The sequence below is a fragment of the Lutra lutra genome, chromosome 17 (genome assembly GCF_902655055.1).
Source record: "Lutra lutra chromosome 17, mLutLut1.2, whole genome shotgun sequence".
NCBI classification, from domain to species: Eukaryota; Metazoa; Chordata; class Mammalia; order Carnivora; family Mustelidae; genus Lutra; species Lutra lutra.
The window spans coordinates 37841904-37869336 of NC_062294.1; the positions used below are offsets into that span (position 1 = coordinate 37841904).

Here is a 27433-nt window from a genome sequence, read left to right on the forward strand (position 1 = left end):
CTCACGGCCGCTGCTCGCTGGCTCGCTCGTGCGCTCTCCGCGCCACAGGCACCTGCTCGCCGGGCGCTCTGCGCTCACTTCTCGCTCGCACACTGCAGACTCCCGGCGTCGCCTCCGTCACCCGGCCTCGTCCCCAGCCCAGCACAGCGCTCCGCCCTTCTCCCTGGCCCCCGGTGCCCACCCACCAGCCATGGCCTGGGCCTGGGACAAAGAGCGGTGCAGCTCTTTGCCCAAACTGGGGTAAGGAGTTGAGGGCGGGGGTCTGCGGAGAGGGCCGCGGGGCACAGGGATAAGCGGCCGTCTCGGGCGAGGAAGATTGGGAAGAAGCCAGGGAGAGTTTGGGTGGGAGGACCCCCAGCCAAAGAGGGTGCGGGCGGGGCTGCGCTCCAACCACAGAGATTGTGGCCCCTCCAAGCGACCCCCGCGCTGTGGGGGGGGGGGGGCGCGCTCCGGGGCGGGGGCGGTACAGGCTGTGGAAGAAGAGGGGAGGGCGGGGGTGATGCAGCGGTGGAGGCGGCTCCGCGCCCAGCCACTGACCGCCCCCTCCCTTTCTCCTTCCCCTCCCCCTCTCCCCGCCTCTCCCCGGCTCTGGGTCCGCTACGCCGGACCCACTCTCCCCGCGCTGCACTGGGTCGGACGCCAGGTCTGCAAGCCGCGGCTGAGCGCCCACTCGCCTTGCGGAAAGAGACGCGGAGGGACCAGCGGGGGCGGCCGCGGGAGAGCTCGGCGGGAGCCGGAGGAGGTGGCATTCGGGAGCCAAATCAGAACGAGACCGGGAGGCAGAAGCTCGCGGCTCTGAGGCGCGCACTCCCTTGGCCAGGGATGGGTCTCGGGGCGGCCCAGCCTCTGCCTGGCCCGCCGGGCAGAGACTGAATTGAGCTTCCCCATCGTCCTGTGGACGGCCCGAGAGAGGGAAGCACGGACAGATCACCAGTAGCCTCCCGGCGGGACCTCGCGTCCTGCGCCCCCCGCGCAGCGCCCCCCGCCGGACCCGCGCCCGGCAAGCCGGCGAGGGAGCTGGGCTGATTGGCGGCCGCCGGCGGCCGGGGGAGGGGGCGCCGCGCGGGGCCATGGCAGGCTCCGAGGCGTCCTAGCCCGAGCCCCGAGCCGGATCCGAGCCCACGCTGCCGCCACCGCTGCCTCTCGGCGCCCGGGCCCCCGCCGCCGCCGCGCCCCCCGCGGGAGATGGAACAGCGGAACCCTCTCGGAGCCCTCGGATACCTGCCGCCGCTGCTGCTGCACGCCCTGCTGCTCTTCGTGGCCGACGGTGAGCGCGAGAACTTTGCTGCCGCGGGGGTCTCGGGCGGGGGAGTCCTTGCCGGGGCCGCCAGAACCGTTCTGTCCCGGTCACCAAGGAGCCGGAGAAGGAAGAGAAGGGGAAGGCTTCATGGTCTCCAGCAATCCCGGTGTGCAGCCCAGGCCCAGAGGGGTAGGGGGAGGAGAGCAGCGAAGGGTCGCCGCAGCGGTGGAGCACTCTCCGGGGTCATTTGAAGCCGGACAGGTGCTCCGGAGGAAAGGCGGCTTTCAGGGCGCGCGAGTTGGTGCGCCCCAGGCTGGCTCTGACAGTGCGGCTGGGAGCGGGGTAGAAGCATAAGCTGCCCGTGCCGCCCCGCCGGATCCGGAGGAAAGCAGCCTGCTGCGGTAGCCGGTCTCTGCTGGGGCCGGGCAGCTGTTCGACCGAACTTTGCTAGCTCCTGGGCCACGCTTGTGGCTACCGGGTGGCAAGCACAAAGGCCAGCGAGCCGGGACGCACAGTCTCGCCTAGAGTTGCCCCAGGCCCCCGCCCCACAGTTGGTCACGCCTCTCTCTTCCCCGCCCCCAGCTACATTTACCGAAGTCCCCAAAGATGTGACAGTACGGGAGGGAGACGACATCGAAATGCCCTGCGCCTTCCGGGCTAGCGGAGCCACCTCGTATTCGCTGGAGATTCAGTGGTGGTACCTCAAGGAGCCGCCCCGGGAGCTGCTGCACGAGCTGGCGCTCAGCGTGCCCGGCGCCCGGAGCAAGGTAACCCGCCGCCCACGCGGCGCCGGCGCTCACCCGGCTCAGGCCCCGGCTGCTGGGGCAACCCGGGCAAGGAAGGCGGGGCGCCGCCCTGTGGAGCAGCCCGTCTCCCACAACCCCCATTCCCGCAGCATCTTGAACAACAGCACGGTCTTGGTAATCCCTTTCCTTCTCCTTTCCTTTAAAATTCTCTTAAAAGCAACCCTTCAACCAGTTCGTCTGCTCTTGCTTGCTGGCTGCCGGCCGCAGAGTCAGGCGGGTAGTGGGTGATGAAGGAAGACCACTTAGTAGGGCCAGGCTTTCCCTGCCCTCTGCTACTCCGAGGTCCCCAGGGCACAGGGCCAAGGAGTTAAGCTCCTCTGGGCAGGGTTCCAGAAGCCCGCAGTGCACCTCCAACCCCCACAGGATCGGAGGGAAGGCCCCCACCGTTTGTCTGCCTCTTAAACCGGCCTCTCACATACAGTCTAACACACACACACTACACCTACTCTCTACCCAGGGTCCCACCCGGAGTTACTGCTCACGTCTCCCTCTGCGTCCTGTCCGGATACACGGGCCCCTCCGTCCAGCTTTCCACGGGGTTTAGAGAAACACGGCAGGGAATGATGATGCTCCGGGGGGGGGGGGGGGGGGGGAGGGAGATGAGCCTTTCTTCCCACCCTGGTGGCAATCCAGCCTTTACTCTCTGGCGGCCAGGTGTGCTAGGGCAGCCTCTCCTTCGCCAGGGACCATGCTAGCTCCAAGCCCTGCTTCCTTCTGGGTAAAACTCCAGGAAATCCTCATGTCCTTCATGACTTCAGCCTGGCTACATCCCGAGCGGTTTCGAGTCCTAGCCCGCCCGCGGAGAGTCCCCTTGCCAGAGGCGCATCTGAGTTCCCGGAGCCTGAAGGCCGAGAACCTAATGTGTCTCTCTTCCTCTTTGCATTTTAGGTAACAAATAAGGATGCAACTAAAATCAGCGTAAGTGTGGAGCCCAGCGCGGGCCGCGGGAGACCCCTTCTGGCCGCTTCGCGCCCCACATTTTCCTCTCTTTTAGAAAGACTCAGCGGCCGCGCGATGTAGGGCCCTGCTCGCAGCCTTGCGTTGTCGGTTGCTTGGCATGTCGGGGCGCCATCTGTCGCCGCTAGTGGAATCCGGTTCGCTTTTGTGTAAATCAAGGGTCCCAGGCCTGAATCTCCTTTCTCTGTGAGGCGCTCACCTGTAAAACTCTCCTTCGTCCGGCTTGCGCGTCTAGACCCCTGCGCATCGGCTTGCCTCTCCTCTGCTGGCTTGTCTCCCAGCAACTGGAGCGCGCTGGCCTTGACCCGTTCGCCAACTGGTGGGCCTTCCCGCCCCCGCCCCCACACACCCGGCGCCCAAGTGGCGCCCTCCACCGCATTGCTCTCCTTTGCGTGGCTTTCAGGTCCGGTGCCGGGTGCTGTCGGCAGGTCCTGGGGGAAGGTGGGGGGCGGGGAGGGGTAAGGGGAATTGGCGGAGCTGCTAGGGGCCGGAGTCTTGGGATCTATAACTCAAGGAGGAGATGCGTCCAAGCTCTCCTACCTGGAGCGTGGAAATATCAGGGCTTGGAAACCACTGGGGCCTCATCATGCGCTGGGTTCCGAGGTGAGTGCCTCAAAGCGGTTGCTTGCCACCGTATCCTCCAGGCCGCGGGGGAGGTGGGCTTGTAGGAAGCTTCGGGCTGCCTCTCTGAAATGCAGACTCAAAAGTAGCAGAGCCGGGGGAGCCCAGCAGCAGCCTCCGCGTTGCCTACATCCTCAGAAGGGTGGAGGGTGAGCTGTGAAGGGCAGGGTGGAGAGGGGAAGCAGATATTTATGTGTACTCTTGAGAGCCAAGTGGCTGTCCTTCAGGCACTAACCCAGGCCCTCTGGATTCCAGAGTAAAGGAACGTTGGTGGAAGTGGATGTGGAGGGCTGGGCTTAAGGCCCTGCGGTGGTTTAGCGACAGGAGGCCAAGCCAGAATTTTCCAAGGTGAAGAAAGGAGGAAGGAGGGGTGGGTTCTGCTTCTCTGATGGACAGAAGCATAGTTTGGCCAGCGGATGTAACATGATGCATTCGCTTAAGATGATGGGGACACGGAGCAATGGGTAGGGCCATCCAGGCTCCAGTCAGGTTTGGGAGTCCCATGCCTCTGGGGAGACGGGGGATGAAAGAAAAACTGAGTCACCAGGGGCAGACCTGAGTGCGAGAGGTGCTGGGGTGCTGCGGCATGAGGGCGCAAAAGCAGAAGTGGGGCGCGCGGCACTACGCTGCTGGAGAGCTTGCTGTGGGCTTGCGCATCCCAGCCTCTGACCCCAGCGCCTGCTCTCTTGCAGACCGTGCGCGTCCAGGGCAATGACATCTCACACCGGCTGCGGCTGTCCGCCGTGCGGCGGCAGGACGAAGGCGTGTACGAATGCCGCGTGTCCGACTACAGCGACGATGACACGCAGGAGCACAAGGCCCAGGCGTTGCTGCGCGTGCTCTCGCGCTTTGCGCCGCCCAACATGCAGGCCGCCGAGGCCGTGTCCCACATTCAGAGCAGCGGCCCGCGTCGCCACGGCGCCAACAGCGCCAACAGCGCCTCCAACGCCAACAACGTGGGTGCCACCGGTGCCGCGGGCCGCGCCACCTCCGACCCCGGCCGCGGCGACAAAAGCCTGCCTCCGGGGAGTCCTCCTGCGGTCCCGGGTCCCGCAGTCCCCGAGGCGGCAGCCCCCTCCGCGGCCCACGCAGCCACGACCACCGTCGCGGCTGCGGCCGCAGCTTCGTCGGCGTCACCGCCACTGGGCCAGGCGGTCCTTCTTCGCCAGAGGCACGGCTCAGGTAAGGGAAGGTGCCGAGAGGGGACGCGCTTGCGCGGGGGCTGCGGAACGGGGGCCGGGGGGAGTAGGGGAGGGACTCTGGCATTTGAGTTTGCCTGATGATTGGTAGTGCACTTGGGTGCGCCTGGGGCAAGTTTTCCGCAGCCTCATTTGGTCTCCCTCACTTCCTGAGTTTCCTGTTTATTGCTGGTTGCTCAGAAGCATTCAAGATGTGTATTTATGAAGGAGTTGGGGGCCGGCCTGTCCCGATCTCCCGGTACACCCGTGGCTGCAGTGTGGGGAGCCCTCTCTTGAGTTTGGAGAACTGGACCCTTTTCTCCTGGAGCCCTGAGAGCCTAGAGGGTAGGGCTCTAGCGCCCAGAGTGGGAGGAGGTGGTTACAACTCAGACAGTGGGCGTTTGGATGCTGATTGCTAGAGCAGACATTGTCGGAGGCTGTGGGTAAGACTGGCTGTGCAGCCTCTGTTCTCTTTGGCTAAGTCCAGACTGGTCCTAGGCACAGGCTCTGCTATAAATAGTCCCCTTTGGGCCTTCTTGGGGAATGGGGGCGTGAAGATAGAGCCTTGCCATGGTTAGCCGGGCACCCAGAGGTTAAGACCTGCTTTCCTAGGGAGCTGAAAGGGCTGGGAGAGATGATGGGGGGACAGGAGAAAGGGGAGTTGGAGAGCAGAAGGGAAAACAGACTGACTGCCCCGGGCAGACAGCTCTGGGGCAGGACCCCAGACTTGTTTGACGCATAGTCCCAGAGAGAGCATCTCTACTGGCTTTGCAGCACTAGGTGTCTGAGTTCTTCGACAGTGACCTATAAACGTCACTGTGGGATGGAGCACACTGTGCCCTAGGCTCGTGCTTCTCAAAGTGCAGGCCGCTCACCAGCAACATAGAGCTGGTTAAGGAGGCAGGATCCTGGGCTCTCCAATGGAATCTGAGGTGACAAGGATCCCAGCCTGTCTCCCTTGGCTGGTTCTGAAGCTTTCCAACAGTTGAGACCCTATCTGTCTGTCTTCGTGTCAGTTCATTTCCACTGCCCTTTGGTGGGGGGGGGTCTCTCCATGCAGCTCAGGCTTCTGGCTGGATCTTAAGCTCCACACAGCTCCCCACAAGACTTTCCCCCCAGGCTGTGGGAGAAGGTGGGTGAGCTGAGATCTGTGGAGGGCCCCTCTCCAAACAGCCCCGGCCTTCCCCACCTGACTTGGAATTTTCTATCCCCTATGTAAGTGTGAGATAACACTAGCTGCTGTGACAAATAAACCCTAAAATGCCAGTGCTTAACACAATTCAACTGTATTATTTCTGGTTCACGTCTCATGCTGCTCTGAAGTCGGGGGTGGAGTGGGGTGGGATAGAGGCTCTGTTCCGTGAATTCATTCAGGGACCCAGGCTGACATGCACTTTCCCATCTTCAAAATGTGCCTGCCAGGGTCACTCTGGGCATTAACTTATAGCCAACAGATGGAAGTAAACAGAAGCAACATTCTCAATCCAGTTCCCTGAGAAAACCAAGCTCTCATGCTCTGAGGCATACATTGTAGATAACAAATTGACTTCTTTCTTATACATTTAGAATGGTTCTAAGTTTGTATTGTTCTTGGAAGACTAAGAGAATGGCCACTGAAATCATTTTGGTAGGGGTGAACTCTCTCGGAGCAAAGCTGTTGTAGAGAATGGCAAGTCAAGTGTTTAAAGACCAGGCCTACAAGTGGTAAAGGTTACTTTCCTTCTCACCTTTTGGCCAGAACTCAGTCACGTGGGGCAACAGAGCTGCAAGGCAGGCTGGAAAATGTAGCCCTCAGCGTGGCAGCTGCTTTCCGACCTCATGTCCTGTCTCTTCTCAGTGGAAGGGGAACATAAATTTTAGGGGGTTAGCCATCTTTGTCTAGCACACAGTAGGTCTCCTGGAAAAGTTTTTATTGACTTGTAGAGTGAGTGGCTTAATTGTGTTGGTGAAAAAAAAAAAAAAAAAACCCTCTGCTCTATGCCCTTGGGCCCCAGCAAGTAAATGCACATGTCTCTGGCCGGAACATTCCTCTGGGATGTTCCATAGACCATGAGTAGTGGCAGAGCAGAGAGTTCAGAAGGCTGGACCAGATGTGAGTTGTGCTCCCAGCACTTAATGTATGAATGACTTAAGCAAGTGGTCTAACAGCTCTGAATGTATGTCCTCATCTGTAAAAGAGAGTGGGAATCCCTGACTGCAGAGGGAGCTCAGTGTGGAAATTTCTATGTAAATGTTCATTATCATCACCAGAGCCATTACCTGCTGTTGCCACAGAGGAGGGAATGGGGGAGATGAAGCTGAGTGGTTGGCAGTTGGAGGCCACACCCACTGCTGAGGACCATAGATGCTAAGTGGATCCAATAGGGACCTTTAAAGGCTTAGGTCAAGGAAGCATCATATGAAAAAGATCTTTGAGAACGAACTTGATAGTGTTCACAAAAGGTGTTAATGAGACCAAGGCCACAAGCTCATTCCTGCTTGAATATTCTCTCCCCAGCCAGAACTTTGACACCCTGAGCCCAACCAGGGCTGATCTGAGTGTGCCTGGCATCGCTGGTCTGATATCCAGTCTCTGGGCTGGCCACAAGGTGCTCCAGGGTCACTCATTCCCACAACAGGACCCCCACTGTGGAAGGTGGCACAGATTGTGCCCTTTCTGGAAGATCTAGAAGGTCTCACACCCGTTCCATTCTGAGGGTGTAGTGCTCAGGACCCCCGGCAGGTGGGGCCTTGGGCACTTGCCCCCCACAGGGCAGCATTTTAACGGGGGCTCCTCTGTCCTCCCATGGAGTGGCTTGTAGTGTGCATTCCCTCTGAAAAGCACACCAAGTGGACTCCCAACAGGGCTGATAGGGCAGTGCCACCAGGATGGGGGTGTGGTGGCCCCTAAGGTCTCTGTCATCCCTATAAGTTGCCGGCTCCTGAATAGGCCTGGAACTGCATAGACACATCTCAGAAAGAACCCCAAGTTTCTTTCCAGCTCCATTCAGAAGGCCAGAGGTGGGCCTTCTGCCAAAAAACCAGAAAGCCTGTATCTTCCCATCTCCAGGTGAAGGTCTTGGGAGAGTCTTGGTGCTCTGGGTACCTCTGTGCCCCATTGTGGCCATGGAGAAGTATATGAACTGATTTCTAATCCACAAACATACCCAAATGGCCTGGATCCCAAGGAGGGGGCCCATGTGGTCCTATGTGTCCCATCCCGCCTACCACCCAAGGCCACCCAGGTTTGGGCTGTCAGTGGGACAAAGCCTGAACATGGTGTTTTAGGTGACAGGCGTTGATCACCGCTCTGCAGGGGTGTGTCACTGAGCCATGCAGGGTCCTGCTGAAACTCCCTGGATGCAGCAGGCCAGCCAATCCGCCAGAGCCGTCAGCAGCATGAGCCGGACAGGGAGCTTGAGACCGTGACCTCAGGCCTGACCTCCCTTGCTCACAGTTTTCAGCAGCCTCGAGGACAGGGCGCCAGCAAGGACTGCTGCCACCTGGTTAACAAGCACGTAGTACTGACAGTTTATCAGTCAGGTGCTGGCAAAGCAAATAGCACATTCAAACAGGATCACTGGGGAGAGGCGACGAGAGTAATTTTTGAAGGTGTGGACAGGGCTAAGGTAGCCAACAAAAGATGAGTGCCAGTCCCCAGGGCTGGGGACAGTGGGAGCCGTTAGCACCCCTGGCCTGAAGGGGCAAAGGGGGAGCAATTAGTATAACCTGGAGGGACTGGCCAGATGGGGCGGCCTGCCTGACGGGAGCTGCGGCCTTGGTTGGATGGCCCAGCAAGGACCTCACTTTCCTCCTGCCCTCCAGTTCCTGTGCGGGCCTCCCACTGGCCAAACCCTCCTGAGAGCTGCGGGCAAGGACTCTGACGAGGTGGCCTGGAGGGACCAGAGCCCAGGGGCTTAGAGTGGAGTGCAGAGAGGTGGATGACGATTCGGGAGGTGCACCGGGGTTAACCCAACTCTCAGATGGAGGAAGAGGGTTTCCACCCCACCCCAATTCCAAGACAAACCCAAAGCTGAGTTTCTAGCTAAAAAGGCCATTCCAGCCTGGGTCAAGGGAACACTCTGGCTGTTTGAGAATGGCTGCCTCAGGGCTGGTCCCAGCCCATCTCCCCAGACAGTCATCGGTAAAGCAATTGCTCCTGGAAGAAAGAAGTCCCAGACAATACTGTGTTCCTCCGTTTTTCAAGCAAGCTACTTCAGCAATGCCAGGAAAGGGGCGGGTGTGTATGTGTGTTGCAGGGGGGTGGGGAGGTGGGTACTCACTTGAATGTCTGTCCTTTAACTACTGCCCAGCCAGGCCAGAAAACCCTTCCTGTGCCCCTTAGGTGCCCAACACAGCCAAATACATATTTGCACTAAAAGTTTATGTCCAAAAACTCATTCATTTCACGTCTCATTTGTCAAGAGACATTTTGATATTTGTGCTTAAAAATAACATGGGCTGGATTAGCACAGCGGAGTTGGCACAGGAGACCAGGCCCCTTCTTAGCCACGTCCTCGTAAATCTGGCTCCTAATTAATCTGAACGCTGACCTATTTTTTATGAACACTTTGTTGCTGATTGCCACTTCTAGAAAAAATAAAAAAGAGAGAGAGAACAAAACAGAGTATCTTCCAGACAAACCCTTCTAATCGGGAAAGGCGTCAGTGCCACAGTGAAGCCAACGGCAGCCTCAGAAGAATACAGTTTGCAACTCAATGGCTTGTGTGTTGGCAAGAGGTTCCCCTCTGCAGGGACCTGGGGATCAGATCTGTGGCATGTGAACCTCTAATTAGCCTCAAGGCTCTGGCTCCAAGGAGAGGCGCCCAGGCCCCTACAGAGAGCCGGCTGATGTGGCAAACTGCAGCCTGGGGCCCACACAGGGAACTGGCTCTCAGTATTTCAATTACTAATGAGAGAGAGAGTCAAGGCCATGGGTGTGCCAGCTTTCAAGAGGCTCTTACTGCTGGGAGCCATTGAGAGGAGCATCCTTGGGTGTCGCCATGGCAACTGTAAACCATGCCAGAAGGGGGCTGTGGACAAGGTGAAGGCCCTCACTCTCAGCCTGTGGCCCCCGGGGATGACCAACCTGGGAGAGTCTCTGTGGAGCTGGGAAAGTCTCCACCCAGGCCAGCAGGGCCAGGCGAGAGTCACCCGGTGTTCCCAATCTCCCCGGACCCATGAAGACCCCCAAAACAATTGCCTTCAATAAACAATTCACTCTTCCCTTAAGCTCTGATGTGACATGAGGATCATAATTAAAGAGAAAATAAATCTGACAAAATTTGTCCCAGAGAAGAGGGCGAGGCTCCCTGAGCATCCTGAAAGAGAAAACTAAAGGATTTCATAAAGAAAATGGCTGAGCCTCAGCAGCTGGTGAGAGAGGCCTGCATGATCCCTGACAGTAAACGTGTGTGATTATTGGCTGCATGGCACCCTCGGCCCCATGGGCCAGTCCTGTGACTGCCATGAGCAGGAACCAGCGATGGTGGCCATGCACCTAGCTCAAGAGTGTCAAGGGCACCTGTGGATCTCCGCCACAAAGAAGTCTGTGTCAGTGGAAGTTCCAAAGTCTCCTCATCCACCAAAGGCAATCAGAGGAGGCTTCCCATAGGGAGTGTGCAGTTTCTGACACAAAGAGGCACCTGGAGCTTTGTCCGCCTGCTTAGGTCAGTCCTGGGAAAGCCGCTGGAGGCCTTGCCTCCCTCCCCATCCTGAGCCACATGAATTGAGAAAGTCACACCAGATGGGATGACCTTCATCCACCACTAAGTGGTTAGCCAGCTCATTGCGTGGCCATTCTCTCTGCATAAGGGAGACCCCAAATTAAGAACAAAACAGCTACCCTATGGATTGCAATGACGATGAACAGAACTTGCCTTTTACTGAGCACTGATTATGGGCCACACGCCCACACCGGGTTTCCCTCCTTTTTGGTGTTCTGCATAACTCCTCCTGTCTCCCTTCATCACACGGTCCCCTCCCCAGGGCACAGACCCCTTCCCCAGCTCAGGGGGAAGCCCCCACGAGAAAAGTAGAGAGCCGGCCTTTCTAAATGTCACTGGGAGCCAAACCCACCAAGGAGCTTCTCATTAATAAGCCAGGTGCAACACTTTTAAAGCTCTGAATATTAAGGATTCCCCAAGCATCTGTGGGGATAAATAAGGTCAAGTGCTTTTGTAATATGATATTGATTAGTTCTGCCCCATGTGGACAGAGGCAAGGGCTTGGCTGTGGTCTAAACTCCTGAGCTTTATGGGAGATGCTGGCTTGGTTCGAACACTTCTTTGCAGCACAGAAGGAAAAAAAGAATTATCTTTTCTATTCCTCCGAGCTTTGCTGACTGTTACCAGGCATCTTTCAGAAACTCCTATCTGAAGCGTGAGAAGCTTCCCTTTGTCTTATGTAAGGACAGCAGGGAAGTTTAGGATCACCAGCAAACAGGCCTGGTCCCCGTAACTGCCGATCCCCACCTGTTCCTTGAAGGGTGACAGACCTACCCTGTGGTGGGGCTTCTGGGGAAACTAGCCTGCTTGTCAGTGGTTTTGCTACTCTTGGGGAAGGTGTGCTATAAATACCAAGATGACTTAACCAATTCGGCCTCCTCTGGGCTACCTCTGGGTTTAGCTGCTACTGAGCAGCTCGCCATGCAAATAGCTACAGGAGGGGCCTCTCAGCTTCTGACAAGAGCGTGAGACCTGTGCCCTCCTGGAGAGGCAGGCCAGCTGGCAGTCCTGGGGAGGCTGCTTCTGGAAATTACTGGTCGTTGTGTTCCACATTATCACTCCTTGGACTGAAACATCAAAGCCACTCTGGACTGGCTTCTGGTGTTTCCGGTTCAAGCGGAAGGTTTGGGGGGCCTCTGTCTGCACAAAATAGGGCCAAAGTGGACATTTCAAAAGCTTTCTCCCCAGCTTTCAGCCACCCCCGGGGGCTCTGCTCTGTCCAGCTCAGAAGCGACCACCTGGCCAGAAGGGCTGATGTGGGGGACAGACCCCTCATGTCTGGAAGCCAACTACAAACAGGGCGTGGCCTGAGTGCTCCCAGCTGGACACCTGGCGCCCATGAAGGGCGAGCCCTGGGGACGTGGCCCAGTCACTTCTCTCAGGAGCTGCCCCTTATGGTGGAAGAGAAAAAGCGCAAACCTGGAGGCCAAGAACAATTCAGAAAGAAGCTTTCCTTGCCACCTTTCTCAGACATTTCATTCTTCCTCCTGACATTTCGAACGTTCCTTACTGTTCAGTGAGATGGCTCATAAGCAATCCAGGGGTGGGTGCCACAACACTCGCCCCATTTCTGGGCCCTACAGAGCCCCGACCGCCGAGATATCACAGTATGTGTGCCTTATCCCCCCTAACCTTCATAAGTACCATGCTTCCCATTTTCCGCATGAGTCCAACTGCTCGGATCCGAATCCTGATCCATGTGCCCCATGTGTGACTTCCACATCAGTTCTCGTCTGGATGGTCCCTGGACCTGTGCCAGCATCAGAGGAGATAATCTACAGAGAGAGCTGAGCTTAGCGCAGGGCCTGCCGCCTAGAAAAGCCTCAGTAGATGCTGACTCCTGTTACCTGCATTATTTGGGCAAATGGCATTGACTGTCCAGGATCCCTTCATGGTGCTCAGATCTGAGCCCTCACTCTGAGACATTTCTCCCTCTGCACATGCTGTGAGCATCATGGAGCTAAAAGCAATGGGAGGAAGCTGAGGAGCTTCAGAACAGAAAGTGCCTTCAGACTGTAAATGGCTCAGTGGGTTGCTATTTTTGTCCTTTTTCTCTCAGTGCCTTTTCCAGGTAGGAAGTGGGGAGGACTCTACGCCCTCGTCCTGGCCTGGCTGTGGCTGTTTTCGATGAGTTAGGAGCTCCTTGGTAAGCATGGACAGGCTTATCCTGGCTTCTCTGGAGTTCCACCTTAAACCACACCATGTGTGTGCACCTGCTTGTAGGCCACTCTGTGCACCTGTGTTATCCCTGGCCTTGGTTCAGGGTTGTATAGGCTGCTGTCCACAGGCCATTGTGATGGGAGGAGACAGGCCCTTTGGTGGCTGGAAAGCCAAGTTCTGAGGAGAGCCTGGTGTTTGTAGCACTAGACAAGGACCCCTCCACAGGAGAAGGGAGCAGAAGGAACAACACCTTTGGTGACAGTCAAATAGCCAAAGAGCCTCCAGAGCAGGCCTGCACTGGGGACGGGGTGCCCCACGTCCCCCTTGCTGGGACTCTTAGCACTCAAGGTAGAACCGCTTTTGTGGGAAAGCCCGGTGTCCCACAGAGAGGCGCCTGTGGAGGGATGGGGCTTGGGGCCACTGTCACAGGCCTGGGCTTGCACTGGCTCTTCCACACGAGGTCCTGTCATTGCTTTTCATGTTCATGCTCTACCCAAATGCCCTTGCTGTGGCTCACTGTGCTTGATGATGACCAATCAAGGTGTTGGTTGGTCCCAAGGACCAGTGGGGAGAAGGTAGGACAAAGACCACCATGGGGAGGTGCTGGGAGCCTGAGAGGGCTATTTGCAGGGCTGAAGGCCAGGGCCCCTTCTGCCCAGCCACACCCCTCCCTGCCCCATGGGAGCCTTCCTTCCACCCAGCACAGAAAGCCCATGCAGACTCACCAAAAAGGAGGCCCACCTACTCTTAATGTCTGTCGGCAAAGACAGAGAGCCCCTTACTCTGCTCATTTCTGGCCCCCTGCCCATCAGCTTTCCTCAGGAGGAAATCCATTTTCTTTAACTAGGAAAGCCCAGCTGCCATGTGAGTCCCCTTCTAGCAACTTTTATTACAACTGATTCTCACAGAAATGCCACTTGGCCCAGATGAAGGATCTTTAATAAACCGGAAGGAGGGAGAGCTGACATCATGCCGTGGCTCATCCTGAGAGGGGGCTCTTGGCCAACCATATTTGGTCTGGCCAGAGCCAAGGGGCAGGGGACTGCCCAGAGCATCAGGGAGCCCCAGCCCCTATCTCAGGGAGGAGCTCACAGTCTCAAAGTGGTGGTCAGACCAAGCAAGTACGCTGAGAATGAATTCAGCGCTCAGCTGGGGCACAAGTAGGGCTCAGAAAAGGTGGGACCAGTAGAGATCACTTCACAGAAGGGAGGAGAGCTTTGCTGACCCTCGGCCAAAGGGGTCTCATTCACCCTGAGCACCCAGAAGGGCTCCACTGCTATCTCGGGTCTCCCAACATTTCCTTCTCTGTCACAGAGTCAGTGTCTGGAAGATGCCAGGCTGATACCCCAGGGAGGTAGGCCCAGTTCTTTCTCAGGTCTTTATCCTCCCTACTCCGTGTTCATTGGGCCTGGCACTAGTTCATTCATCCATTCACTCGTTCATTCAACTAATGTACGTTGAACATCTTTTATGTGCAGGAACTGTGCTAGGCATTGAGGACACATACAAGGTCCTCAGAGTCTGACAGAGAGAGAAGCAGACATTGATCAGATAGTCACATGGCAAGTGAAAATTTGCAGTCATGGCTGGTTACTCTAAATGAGAGGCCCATGAGCTATAGGAGCTAAAAATAGGGAGACTTGACTCAGTCAGGGAAGGGTGTCTGAGGGAGTGACGCATGAGCCATAATCTGAAAGATGGTTAAGAGTAAAGAAAGAGGGTAAAGAGAGTAGGTTGGGTTTCTAAGAAGAGGGGATAGTGTGTGCAAAGATCCTGTAGCATGGCAGGAGGGAACAGGAGAGTACAAAGACCTGACAAAAAATTATTGCAGTTGGGGCAACAAAACAAGAAAGGGAACAGAGGGAAAGGAAAGGTAAGTAAAGAGTAGTTCAGAGCTCCTACTCCATACGGCCTTATGATAGAGATGGGAGTTTGGGCTTTGTCCTATGGGCAACAGAATGGGGAGCAAGTGGGTGATAAGGGATGATGTTTTTGGAACCAGAACTCTGGCTGCAGTGTGGAGGTTGGAGAGGTGAGGACAGAGTGGATGTGGAGAAGCCACTTTAGAGGCAGTGATCCAGCTAAGAGATGATGGGTCTTAGACTACCTGTTTGGTTAGATAGGTGGTGGGACTGGTGGGGGGTGGAAAACAAGCCCGTGGCTGAGTAAAGGGAAAGATGTGAAAGTATGGTAAGAGGGTAGGGATGAGCAGAAGGAAAGATGAGTGGGTGTGTAGATGGGTGGATGGATGGAAGGACAAATGGATGTGTGGATGAATGGATGGAAGGATGAGTGGAAGTGTGGGTGGATGGAAGGATGGACAGAGGTGTAGACAGTTGGAAGGACATGTGGACATGTAGATGAATGGATGGAAGGATGAGTGGATGTGTGGGTGGATGGAAGGTTGAGTGGAAGTGAGAATGGATAGAAGGAGGAGTGAAAGTGTAGGTGGATGGAAGGATGAGGGTAGGTGAAGATAGATGGAAGGAAGAATGTGAATAGGTGAATGGATGGGCAAATGGGGGATAAAAGGAAGGATGAGTGGACACGTAGATGAAACAGGAATGGGAAGATGGGTACATGTAGGGTACATGTTGGGTCTTACAGAATGAGTGGGGTTGGGGCTGCAGACATGCCCAGGGTTGGCATTGCCCAAACCTGACACTACATGTGCAGTCTATATTCCAGAAGAAGTTTCCTAGGCAGTGGCATGGCACAAACTGGTTCAGCTCAGAATTCCATGTGAGCCCTTGGTTCTGTCTGTAGTCCCCAGGCACAGTAAGAATGGGTGAGGCAAGTGGACACAGCTAGTCTCCAGCCTGCTCCAGCTCCCCTATCCCTTCAGCCTTTAGAAGGCACCACCATCACTCCCTGATGAAGGACAAGAGTGGGGGACCTTTCCATCTGCTGGACACTGGGCACTCTGGTGAATGCAGCCTGACCAAGACTGATTGGATGATTATTATCCATCCAAAACTCAATGTGGATACATTTTTTTCAAGCATCAAAAAAAATCAAATCTCCAGGTGGGCAGGAATAACTATATTCGCATTAAAGACTAATGTAACAAAAAATACACAAGGCAATAATTCATAATGCATTCTAGTCTACAGAGTCATATTTTAATGCGTGACATATCCTGGGCAGCTCCTCTGTGCTAATTTTATTTAATGAGCACATGTTAAAGAATTTTCAGAGCACTATCCCTGGGCAATTAAAATGTGTTAACCTTTTCAGTTAAATTGTATTCCTAAAGAAAAGTCGTCAGTGTGAAACAGAAAGAAATACCTGGTCACTGTCAAGGCAGAACCTAGAAGAAAGGTTTGCAGTTGTGTCCTGGCAGTGCTGGGCTCGGGGACCTTTAGCCCTTCGTCCTTGGCCCTCCGGCCTCTCCTCATGTCCAGGTCCCACTCCATAGGGCAGGGCAAGGAAGCTGAGTCCTGGACCCACACACTAAGCAGGCTTCATTGAGCCGGCATTGAGTGCCCAACGTTTGTCTGACCTGGGGTGTCTGGGGCACACTCTGTCAAAGGACACAAAGGCTGTAGAGGGGACGTGTGGGATATGGATGGGGCTAGGATACCCCAAAGAGGGGCAGGGTCCACTAATTTGAAGCCCTGGCAGGTCCTCCATTCCCTGTCTGTGTAATAGGCACCCTAGTGCCCCAGAAGCCACAGGTCTGTGTGTTTCAGATCTGGAAAGGGTCCTGAAGAGCCTCTGGTGAATGGTTCTCAAGCTGTGTTCCTTGGAACCCTGAGCTCCAGCCCTATCCCCAGCTTTAACCAGAGCTGTTCGGTTTTTCTAATGGCTTGAAATATCAGGGTTCCATGCAGCAATTAGCTTAAAAAGGGGGTTCTACTGCTTTAGATTTAAAAAGCAATGGATATAGTCCAGATATTTATATATATATATATATATATATATATATATATATATAAAATACAAAAATACACAAATTACATAGGGTATACAAGTAGTGTATATATATGTCACCTTCTAAGGGAAGAATTTGAAGTGGCTTACAGACTGCATGTAACATAACAGAACAAAAAATTTTTAATGAAGAAATTACCGTAAAGGGAAAATGAATATAAAACAGTGAAATTCGTTTGAGGAAAAGTTGGACAAAGAGACCTGCGCACACAGTCTCGGGCAGTTGAAAGGTCAGATCAGTATGGTAGCAACTGGCCTCCAGCACCAGCTTGTGTTTGAAGATGAAAAATGAGATTCCAAATGTGAAGCATCTGGTGAATGTCTGGATGCTTAGACTAAGAAAGACGTCCATTCATTCATTCAGCCTGTATTTTATGAGCATTGCAGGGTGTGGGCAGGGTGCTGGGAGACAGGAGTCAGAAGGTGAACCTCCCACGGGCGCCCAAAGGCAGCTGGGGAGAATCAGAACTTGCCCTCAAGTCCACAGGGGGCAGGGAGCCTCCAGATGGAGTCCGAGTGGATGCAGTGTCTGAGGGAGACCTTAGGGGTGCAGAGGAACCCGTTAGGGGAAAAGGCAGGCACGGGGTGAGCAGTGCGGTAGATGACAGGGCTGGAAAGCAGGTGGGAAGGTGCAAGGTGGGCTGGGCTGGGGCCAGGTGAGGAGTCAGATCTCCTAGCTGGGATGGAGCCCCTGGGGGGCCAGGGTGTGATGGGTGCTTTGCATTTGGAAAGGGCGCTGTGGCCTCTGGCTGAGTGGATGCCTGGCTGTTGGGATCAGTGGATGTGGGGAGTCAGAAACATCGCTGCCCTGCCAGGAGAGAGCTGATTTCATGAGAGGGAGGGTCCAGGTGTTAGGTCCCCCAATAATGGGTCCGTGATTAAAGGAGCAAGACTGATACAAAGCGAAGGTCAAGCAAAGCTTTATTTCATGTCGAGCATCAAGAATCAAACTGACCGGCCAGGGCTGCGCCTCTTACAGAGAGGGCGACCTTTCTCTGTTTCACAGACTAGCTTTTAAGGCCAAAGGCCATACGGTTGGGCCTGGCCACACACAGGTGGCCAATGAAATTGTAACACACAGAGAAAGCTGCACAGTGAAGCTAGGTGACCAACTGAATTACAATCTACCCTATAGTAGACATTTGACCTAGCCTATCACCTTGGTTAGAATTGGCACCCAAAAGGCTCCCAAAGGGTGGGGCCCATACTCTTTGGTAGCTAGGGAGACAGTATGCAACCTTCCACTGATCTCCTGTCTCCACCTGGCCTGACCCACCCTTGTATCTGGACTTTGTTACCTGGGGCTGGTTTCCGGGACTTGTTTTTAAGTAAGTCCCCTCGGGGAAGGGGAGCAGGGGTAGTTTAAGGGTTAAACAACGTTATTGTTTAACCTTGATGGAGGCCTCTGGCTAAATAGGTCCTTACAGAGGGACCAGGCAAGGGTGGGCCGGGACAGTTCAGCAGGGGGTAGTATGCGACCGGAGAACTGTCTTGGAGGTCACCTTGTAAGGGCCTCTGGGTTGGGCTGGGCTGGGCTGGGGAAGGGGAGTGGGCTGTGGGCAGCCAGAGGAGACAGAGCAGGGCCGTCTAGTAAAGGGGACAGCGTGAGCGGCCTCCATGCAGCACCTCAGTCTGCTGGAGGTGGGGGTACCTGAAGCATTGTGGAAGCAGATGAGGCAGAGGGATCCCTGAGTGGGGTCAGGAAGAGCCTCCCTGAGGCTAAGGAGCTGAGATTCCACTCACAGCTACCAGGGAGTCACCAGAGATTAACTCCTATACCTATACTGCCTACCAGCTGTGCAACTTTAACAAGCCCCTTAACCTCTCTGGGTCTCACCTGGGTGAGGGGAAAGTGGTTTCTACCTCCTAAGGCCACTGAGAGGGTAAAAGGAGAGAACCCAGAATCCTGTGCTGTTAGCACCCTACAGCCTCAGAGCTCAGAGAATCCGGACGGAGAGTGCAGATCCCCCATGAGTATGGTCCCAGCACTGAGGGAGCCCCCCTCCCCCCGCCCAGGGTGCACCCTGACGGTCACCGTGGTCAGGGCTATCCCTGGCTCTGCCTCCTGACAACACGGAAAGACTTGTTTACCATTTTCATTAAGTGACACCATTAAGGGATCATTTGGAGTGAGATCCCAAAAGAAATAGGAAGCTGGAAGGGAGTTCAGAACAAAGTTGTGGCCACATTAAGAAGCCATTATGAAGGTGAAAATACAGAAGAACATCTCCCCCCCACGCCATCTCGCTCAGAAGCAGCTTGGGGCTGGGATCCAGCTGGGGCATGGGGGGTGGGGAGAAGCACTCCTGCTCTTTGGTTTTGAGACTTAGTCTAAGCAGGGGGTTGGTGTGTGGACAGCAGCCGGACGGTCTGGGTATAAGTGTGGATTCTGCCATTTATCTGGCCCTTGGTAAGGCCAGATTTAAAAAATGAAAATATAGGACACCCAGTTAATTGAATCACAAGAAACAAACGATAGCCTTTGAGTACAAGTAGGTGCCATGCAGTATTTGGGATATACATGAACTTAAAATTATTCATTGTTTACCTGAAATTCAAACTTAGCTGTTGTCCTGTATTTTCTCTGGCAACCCTAGGCCTTGAGTACTTCAGGGCTCTGGATCTCAATACCCCCCCCACCTTCCCCCACCCCCATGAAGTAGAGTGAAATAGCAACTCCCACAGTCAGGACGATTATATTTAATGTACCATACTGTGACAGCGTCTGCCCTAACAGGGGCTAGCCAGCTCTGCTGTCCTCTTTCTGAAGGTGCTTGCCTCTCTCTGCTTGGGCCTGGCTGGGTCTGCTTCGGGCCATCTACTCCCCAGTGCTGGACATCCGCTCCCACATCAGATCGCCATTTCTCACTGAGGGCGGGGCTGCTTGCCGAGGCAGAGGAGAGGAGGAGGTCTGAGGCCAGCCCTCTGGTGCCTGGGCTTCCACCAAGGCAGGACATGTTGTAAGAAAGGCATTTATGGTAATGGGGAGAGAAGTGGTAAAGAAACAAAGGGCCACATGAACAGTACAGACATTTGTCCCAAACCCTCTGTGCTGGGGCGCTCAGGGAGGGCTTCCTAGAGGACGTGGCACTGGTTGCAGGCTTGAGGCACAGGTCAGAACTAGACAAAGGAAACAAAGGTGCCACAGGGTGAGCCCAGAGTCCATTGCAGGTGCTCACAGAGAACGGTGGACTGGAGAGCAGGTCGGCTGGCAGGGGGGCAGCAAAGGTGAGGTTGTTAGGGAGTGTCACAGAGAAGCCCAGCTGTAGCCCTGAGATGGTTGCTCTTTCTCCTATAGCAGAGGGGCTCTGCACCTCAGAGAGAGCTCTGCAGGTGTGTCTGAAGAAGGGCGTGAGCAACGGGTGGTGACGGAGACAGGAAGATGCTTTAGGGAGCGCGGGGGCCGTGCACAGAAGACACGGCAAGCAAGGGCTAAAACGAGTGTCCCACCCCTGCCCCTGCCCCTTTCGCCCCAGGGCTCCTCCCACTGGCTGGACACTGAGGCTGCCGGAGGACAGCTTGTCTTCCCACCCAGGCCCGGGGCAGGCCAAGCAGCAGGGCGGATCAACATGGGACCGAGGGACCCTCGTCCCATCTGCTCTCCTGCAGCTCTTCCTTCCACGCCCAGCTTTCCTTCCCAACGTCTCCGTTTCCTTTAAAGCCCAACTGCACTGGTTGTGCCTAGTTTCTGCCCTAGTTACCGGCATGCATTAATTTTATGGCAGAAATCAATTCTGTCCAATTCTGTTGGTGCCCAGTTATTCCTTGCTGACTCCCTTTGAATAAATATCCATGAAGAGGCTTTAATTAAAACGCCAACAAGGGAAGTTGCCTCCTTGCAAGGCTGGCCTCTTCCCACTCAGCCGTGGCGGGGTTGTGTGGCCTGCTCGGCATGGCGTCTGGTGGGGAGGCAGAGAACCGCGGCGGCGGCATGGGTGCTGGTGGCCATGCTCAAGTCAGGAGTATCAGAGCAGGGAGGGCCAGTGTCTGTCTTCACACAACAAGGTACAAACTGAGGCAGGACCAAGGCCCGGCCTCCTGGATGCTGCCACAGAGCTGGCTAGGGGGCTGCAAAGTCAGGGGCCACTGAGGGCCAGGCTGGGTGGTGGAGACGAGCGAGGCTGGCTGAGCGAAGGGAGCCCCAAGTGCTCGAGGGCCGGGGGGTAACTGGCAGCCACCCTTGGTCCAGCTGGGGACAGGGAGGGAGCAATGAGCAGCAGAATCCGGCTGAGAAGAGCCCCCAGCTATGGGCCATGTAGCTGGGAGGAGTACCTTCCCAGGGTGGCTGGAACTTGGGGGTTGGCAGTAGACGCCCAAACCTCTGCTTTCATGTAAAAGCCTCCTCCCCAGTTTTGCATGTTGGATTATAATTTAGAATTTTTAAAACTGTGTGCACCAAGCCAGACCCCTCTGCAGACCATACTGAGCCTCCAGTGGCCTCTTCCCTCTCCTTCTCCCTGCTGTTGCCCCTGGGCTCTGTGGGAGCTGGTGATTCCTGCCAGGGAGGTGGGGCTGGAGAAGGGGGTGGGGTGGTGAAGAAGAGGGAGAGGCCAGCCCGCAGGAGTGCTCCGACCCTGCCTACAGCTCTAGCCTGATGTTCTGGGTCAGGCGTCTCCACCTTGGCCAGGGTGACTCCTACATGTCCTTTCTGCTCCGCTTCACAAGCCCCTAAAAACCCAGAGAGAAGCCCCCTGCACCCTGGCCTTGGGATTCTCTAAGAGGGACCCTCTCCTTCAGCTGGGACTTGGCCCCCTCCACAACGGGTCCAGGAGGGAGTGGAGCCACTGATGGGAACAGGAGTGAGGGCCAGGCCATCCCTGGCTGCTCCAGCCAGACAGCCCTCTGTCCCATGGCTACATGGAGGTCCGAGGCCATCCCATAAAGACCAGCCACACGTAGGCTGCTGCCTCTTGGGGGCCAGCCCTCCCCTCTCACTTTGAGGCAGAGCAAAAGGGGAAAGGCCCACACTGGACATCAGCGCTGTAAGGCCTCATCCAGGTCACTCACTTGGCTTCCTACTTTTCTAGCCAAGAAGCCTGTATTTAAAAGAGGTGTTATGACAGCACAAAGTGCAGAACAGACTCATGTGGCCTTGCTCTGGGTGACTTAGAGGAGGGGACTGTCCTCACGACCCTCCTCACAGCCCTTACGTTAGGCTACCCTTGTTCTCTGGTGGGCTGGCTTGTCTGTGGAGACCAGACTGGTCTCTGGCCACCTGTACTCAGCATGGAATATTCTAGGGCAGTACTGGGAAGGGAAGGGCCCAGCATTGTGCTGTCAGCCCTCAGAGTGAACCTCCAACTGAGCCCAGGCCGTGAGGGCCAGAACCAACCAGTTATCTGTTTTGGTAGGTAGAGCCAGGCCTCAAATGTATCTGAACTTTATTTATTCTTTGCAAACCGGGACCACATTTTGGTTTTTAATCTATAGCAAAAACAAAAACAAAACAGCCTCAGAGCAGCACTGGACTCTGAGGCTGACTCAGGCCAGCCCCTCCACGACAGTAGCCAGGCCACCTGCAGGCCTGCAGCTGTCTCCTGTCCATGGCTGTGTGGCAGGTGCTACAGACCACATCGGGGCAGAAGTTACCCCCAAGGCCAGGGAACCTGGGAAGGGCAGGCAGGGTGCATAGAGGGAGGACGGTGGCTGCCCTGGCTAGCCGTACCCCTTCAGCCAGCCGGGGAGCAGCTCACCATGCTTCTGATGTCCACAGAGAGGGGGCGGTCCCATCAGGGCTCCCACGCCTGTGGGCATCTGGGATGTAGTGGGGGTTTCCTGCTGTTTCCCCTGCAGGCCCTCCCCCACCAGGAACCTGACTCATGGGCTCAGCCTCCAGACATTGTGGACAGGGCAGGGGTCCCAGGAGATGACCCAAGAAAAACCTCCTCCTGCACCTTTGTCACGAGGCCTCAGATGGCCTCAGAGAGCCGTGCTGTTTTCTGATGGGGCATTTGGCATTCTGCCATTGTTGTGTCCGTGGAAAAGTGGGACTTCCCGGTCAGAAGCAGCTGGGCTGGCGCCTCTGCTGTGCCCATGGGGGCTGAGGGCCCCCACTGGCTTCTTTGGGAGCCTCTTAAATGGCTCCAGGAGGCGTCTTATCCCGCTCACCATCTCAAGGATAAAAGTTAATATTCACAGAGCAAAAGCAGCTTTGATTTCTTTAAGAATGATTAGCAAAACGGTGCTACTTGTTAAATTAAAGAATGAATCAGCCACTATCCCATCAGAGGGCTTCCCTCACCTCTGATTTTCCAGTTTGATTGGAAGCAGCCTGATTTTCCAGCTTAATCATGACAAATAAACTTCTTTGTGTTCCAGTGCTATTCCTGGTAGTCCTTGGGAAGGGAGGAAATAGATACAGAGACGGCCCCCATTCCATTGCGCAGCAGCCTCAGGCCCCCTGGAACAGGGCCGCCTCACGCGGCATAATGAAAGAGGCCAGTACAGGAGATCCTACCCCAGCTGAGGCACATGCCCGGCCCTGCCCAGGGAAGGTGGGCCCCGACACAGTGAGCTGTCCTGGTTCACTCCAGGAAAGTGAAGACAGGGACGGGGGCAGCAGCTGTTGAGGGGGGCCCAGCAGCCTCGTGCTAACCGTCCTTGTCCCTCTCAGGAGCTGGCACCTGGGGAGGGCGACACTGGACTGCCAGAATCCTGAATTGCCCCTGGAAGTCAGTCTTGCTCCATCGGCCCTGATTCATTCGGGAAGCCAGGCGTGTGTTTGTATATCCAGCGAGGATTGGCAAGACATTCCAAAACTTTCAAACAAAACATTCCAAAACATTCCAAACAAAAACTCAGTCCTTCTCCCACCAAAGATCCAGGGACGTCCGTCTGTCTTGTAAGAAAGGGCTGGGGAGATCATTTAACCTGCTTATTCTCTTGGGAAATTTTCCTCTTGAGAGAACCATAACCTCCCACATTCTGTTTTTCTCCAGCGCTTTTCAGAAAAGTGATTATGTTACCCTTTTTGATAAGATTTATTTGCAAAGCAACCGACTGTGTTTGAGGCACTGATGTTGACATGATTGTGTGACAGGGCACTCGAAAATTCGGAGGCTTTGGTGTAATGTGAGAACCATTCATTAGCTCGTGATCTGCCGTTCTCATCTGGGCTCACTCATGCTTCTCTGCACAGCTGAACTTTCAGCTGAGGACTGATTGGACTAGACAGGCCGAGCGGGGACATCTCATGGCTTTTGTCCTGCTGCAGGCTGGCCCAGGCTTGGTCACAGGCTACAAGAGGCACAGAAGAAGGGCAAGCCTTGGCTTGCCTCATACTTGATAATGTTCACTGGCCAAAGCAAGTCATGTGACCTAGCCCAGGGTGTCGGGGACACCACCATAGGGTACAGCTGTGGGGATCGCAGAGATGAGGGAAGGAGAGTGTGGTCATTTCTGCAGTCTGCCACTGTGACCTTGCTTGATCTGACCCCAACCTTGTGCATCATGACAAGTGCTTGTTAACTGTAAGGAGCCATGAGTATCACAAGACCCGGAGAGGTACAGGGTCACACAGCAAGTCACACAGGTCACACCCAGGTCACACAGCAGGCTGGCTCGGAAGCCTCTCTCCCAGGTGTCAGCCCACTGCCCGACACCACCACCCTGGGCCCACTCTATGGTGACACTAGGCCAGGGAGTGGATGACATGTCACCCAGGAGCCAAAGCCTGGCTGTCCCCCCACAGACATCCATCAGCAGAGACACCAGAGACCTTGGCGTCTGCCGGCCCCAGGCGCTGGCCTCCGGGACCCACCAGCCCCTGCTGCTTCCACTCTGGCCCAGCAATGAATGGCAGGCTGATTGTTTTAATCCAGGGTCTTTGGGAAGTCTCGTGCAATTCTAAAACTTTGCAATGGGAGGAGGTGATAGTGTGATACTGGGAAAGGCCAGTCAGCAGTATTTGGAGGAAAATTAAAATTTCTCCTCACATCTCCTATGCACAGAGTTCCGCAGGTGACGTTTACCTTGTCTGGCTCACGAGCCCAATTGCCCTTTCTCCCGCCCCTGCATCCCTCGAGGGTCTCTGTTCTGCTGTGCACATCCCTCTGCTTTCCAATGCCTCATGTGGCTGTTTGGTCCCACCTGCCTCTGCCTGAGTGTCAGGGTTTGCAGGAGCACAAAGATCTGAGCCAGGAGATCTGGAGGCCAATGGGCCCAGTCTGGTCATGTGAGACCTGGGTGCCCAAGAGGCAGCTCTCTGCCCCGTTTCCGTGCACCTGAGTCCAGGCACCCGGCCATCCATCAACACATCCGTCTCCACACCCACCCTCATCCTTTCCAGTGATGTGTGACAGTGAAAAGCAGCAAAGGAGGATCCAACCGAGTCTTTGGAGTGACCAGCATACCCTGGTCCTCCTCACTGATGGATGGCAAGATGCACAGGACCGCTCCGACCAGGCTGCAAGGATGGCCAGTAGCAACACCTGTGTGGAAAATCAGTGTCTGAAGAGGAAGGTCAGCACACTTGGATTTGTCCTGTCCTTCCTTGTGCTTCTCCGCAGGGTCTCAGACTGTGCTTGGAAACGATTCACTATGGGCGAGAGGCGCACCACAGATGGCCCCCACCCCCCTTCCATTCAGATGTTCGAACACAGCCTGTTTCCCAAAATGGGCAGATGGAATCCCAGAGTCTGCAGCAGGAGTGGCCCCTGGATCATTGATCCATCCTCCTCCTTCTACCAAGGGAGACGGGCCCAGAATACAGTGATTTCCAGAGCAAGATGGATTTGTGATTGGGGGAAACACCTTGAATAGAAGATTACTGGCTCTTTCAACTGGAGAGAGGGGCAGGTCATAGGTTCAGGCCCAGCCTGGTCAGGAAAACCAGAAACCTGGCCTGCTTGGCACAGGGAAGGGCCTCCCGCCTCTCTCCATCCAGGTGCAGAGCGGCAGCCCAGCTGGTTAGCTGGAGTGAAGGGAGGAGAGAGGCCTCCAGGGGGTGCCAGTGAGCAGGCTGGGGTTAGAAACTGCATTCATGAAGCCAGACCCTAAGCAGGGCTTAGGGGCAGGGCTTTCCCCAGGGTTTGGGCAGCACTTCTACACTGGCTTCTCTCAGGACCCCTGGGGCATCCCACCTTCCAAACGAAAGCCTGGGGTTCACAGGTAGGCCTGTCCCAGGTTACACCAGAGACCTCCAGTAGACGTAGACCCTGATGACAGATGGGCAGGAAGCCAGAGCAGGCTGCCCAGGAAAGGCAGAATGAAGACACATGTCATCATTCCTGTGGTGGGCCAGGGACCCGAGTTAATGGCAGCACCGGAGAAGCAGATGGAAGTGACCTCCCACTAGAACTGTGCAGGCGTCACTCTTCCAGGAACCCAGCCCCCTAACCTCCACCAACCAGTGATTTCTGAGCTCCCCACTTTGACCCCAAGGGCTCCACTGTCTGTACATGGGAAGAGGACTCAGAAACATCAGGATCCCTAAGAAAGCATTTGTAATGCTAAACTGTGCGATTCAGGCAGGGTTTGGAGGGGTTGGATTCATGTGAAGTCGTGGAGTCTCCCTAGAGAAGAGGGGAAGCTGGGGCTTCCCTGCAGAGGGTACTTTGCAGTATACGTTGAAGGGAGTGGTGGTGGGGGGAGTATATTGTCTTTTTATTTAGCTAAAATAACAACGTGGACTTGAGAACTGCAACCTAACTCACCCAGCTTCAGGCCAGGGTACCTTTTGTCTGAACACAGTAGGCGTCTAAAACGGGTGGTCTGAAAACAACAAACGGCAAAATGCCTCATTGTTGTAGGGAACCGCTACCAAGCATCAGCTACGTGCCCAGCTTCTCTCTGGTCTGCTCATGGCCACTAGGTTCTCATGCATCAGGCGTTCACTGTGCCCATTTTCTCATCCCCTGCAGGCACTGGCCCTAGCTCAGCCACAGACCCACTCCTGTCCCTGCTCCTGCTAGGTCTGCATAAGTTCCTTCGCCTGCTGGTGGGGCACTGACAGACATGGCCATCCTGCTCACCTCAGCCGCCCCACACGACCTGCCTGGACCCGGTGTGAGGCCCGCAGCCCCAGATGGACACAGAGAGACTGAGAGAAGCATGACAGAGTCCACGTGGAAAATGAATAAATCCTATTTTAGGGGAGGTTACTCAAATGTAGAACACCTAAAATAATGCATCTAGTTTCCAAATAAGATGGAATTTGGGCCATGCAGTATGCATGGGATCCGTGATTTCTCTACTTCAATGTATTTTTCTTTTCTAAACTTTTCCTCCAAGTCTTCATTTTGCACGAACTGTTGAGCAGTTATCTTTAGGATACTATGTAAAAATGTTGGGTCAAAGCCTTTCTGACAAAGCAAAATATTTTTAGTAGATTATTGTGTTTAGGAATTTTTTATTTACTTCTTTTCTTTGGGGGCTTTCCTTTTTTTATTAAATTATTTCTTTTGAGACATTTTGATTAAAAAAGATACATCTTATCATAATTAAAATTCACTGTCAATAATATTTATTTTTAAATAAAGATTGGAAACAAGGCCAGACACTTGTTTATAAACTGTATTGTATATTGCTGATAACAGTTGAATAAAAAACAACTTTGAAATAACCTTTCTGCAGGCATGTATGAATGTTAAGCCCAGGAGCCTAAAACAGCCCGAATGCCATGACCTCTTGTTCTTTGAAGCCAGCTGCACACTTGGCAGGATGCAGCCCAGCATGGAGGACAGCCCAGGGAACCTGGCCAAGAGCAGACAGAGTGTTTCCCAGCCTCCACAAGGCACAGGGGACCTCACAGAGCCAGGATCGAGAGCAGCCCTCAGCCTGGGTTCAGAAGGAACGACGGTCGCTGGGAAGAGTGTAATTTAAATCAAGAACCAA

The 27433-nt window shown here is 55.0% G+C and overlaps 1 protein-coding gene across 1 annotated transcript; it reads left to right on the top strand.

Moving 5' to 3' along the window:
- Positions 1-27007, top strand: VSTM2B (V-set and transmembrane domain containing 2B). The gene is made up of 6 exons (XM_047712558.1): positions 1-240; positions 644-1267; positions 1823-2007; positions 2935-2964; positions 4317-4806; positions 26461-27007. Exons 2-6 carry the CDS (start codon positions 1186-1188, stop codon positions 26547-26549), a joined length of 876 nt encoding a protein of 291 aa, XP_047568514.1. The 5' UTR covers positions 1-240; positions 644-1185; the 3' UTR covers positions 26550-27007.
- The last annotated feature ends 426 nt before the right edge of the window (positions 27008-27433 follow it).

Bases quoted from the DNA above. Each gene is read 5' to 3' on its own strand.
- VSTM2B (XM_047712558.1), top strand. From the start codon at position 1,186: ATGGAACAGCGGAACCCTCTCGGAGCCCTCGGATACCTGCCGCCGCTG. The intron at 1,268-1,822 runs GTGAGCGCGAGA...CCCCGCCCCCAG, and splicing joins GCTGCTCTTCGTGGCCGACG to CTACATTTACCGAAGTCCCC. The intron at 2,008-2,934 runs GTAACCCGCCGC...TTTGCATTTTAG, and splicing joins TGCCCGGCGCCCGGAGCAAG to GTAACAAATAAGGATGCAAC.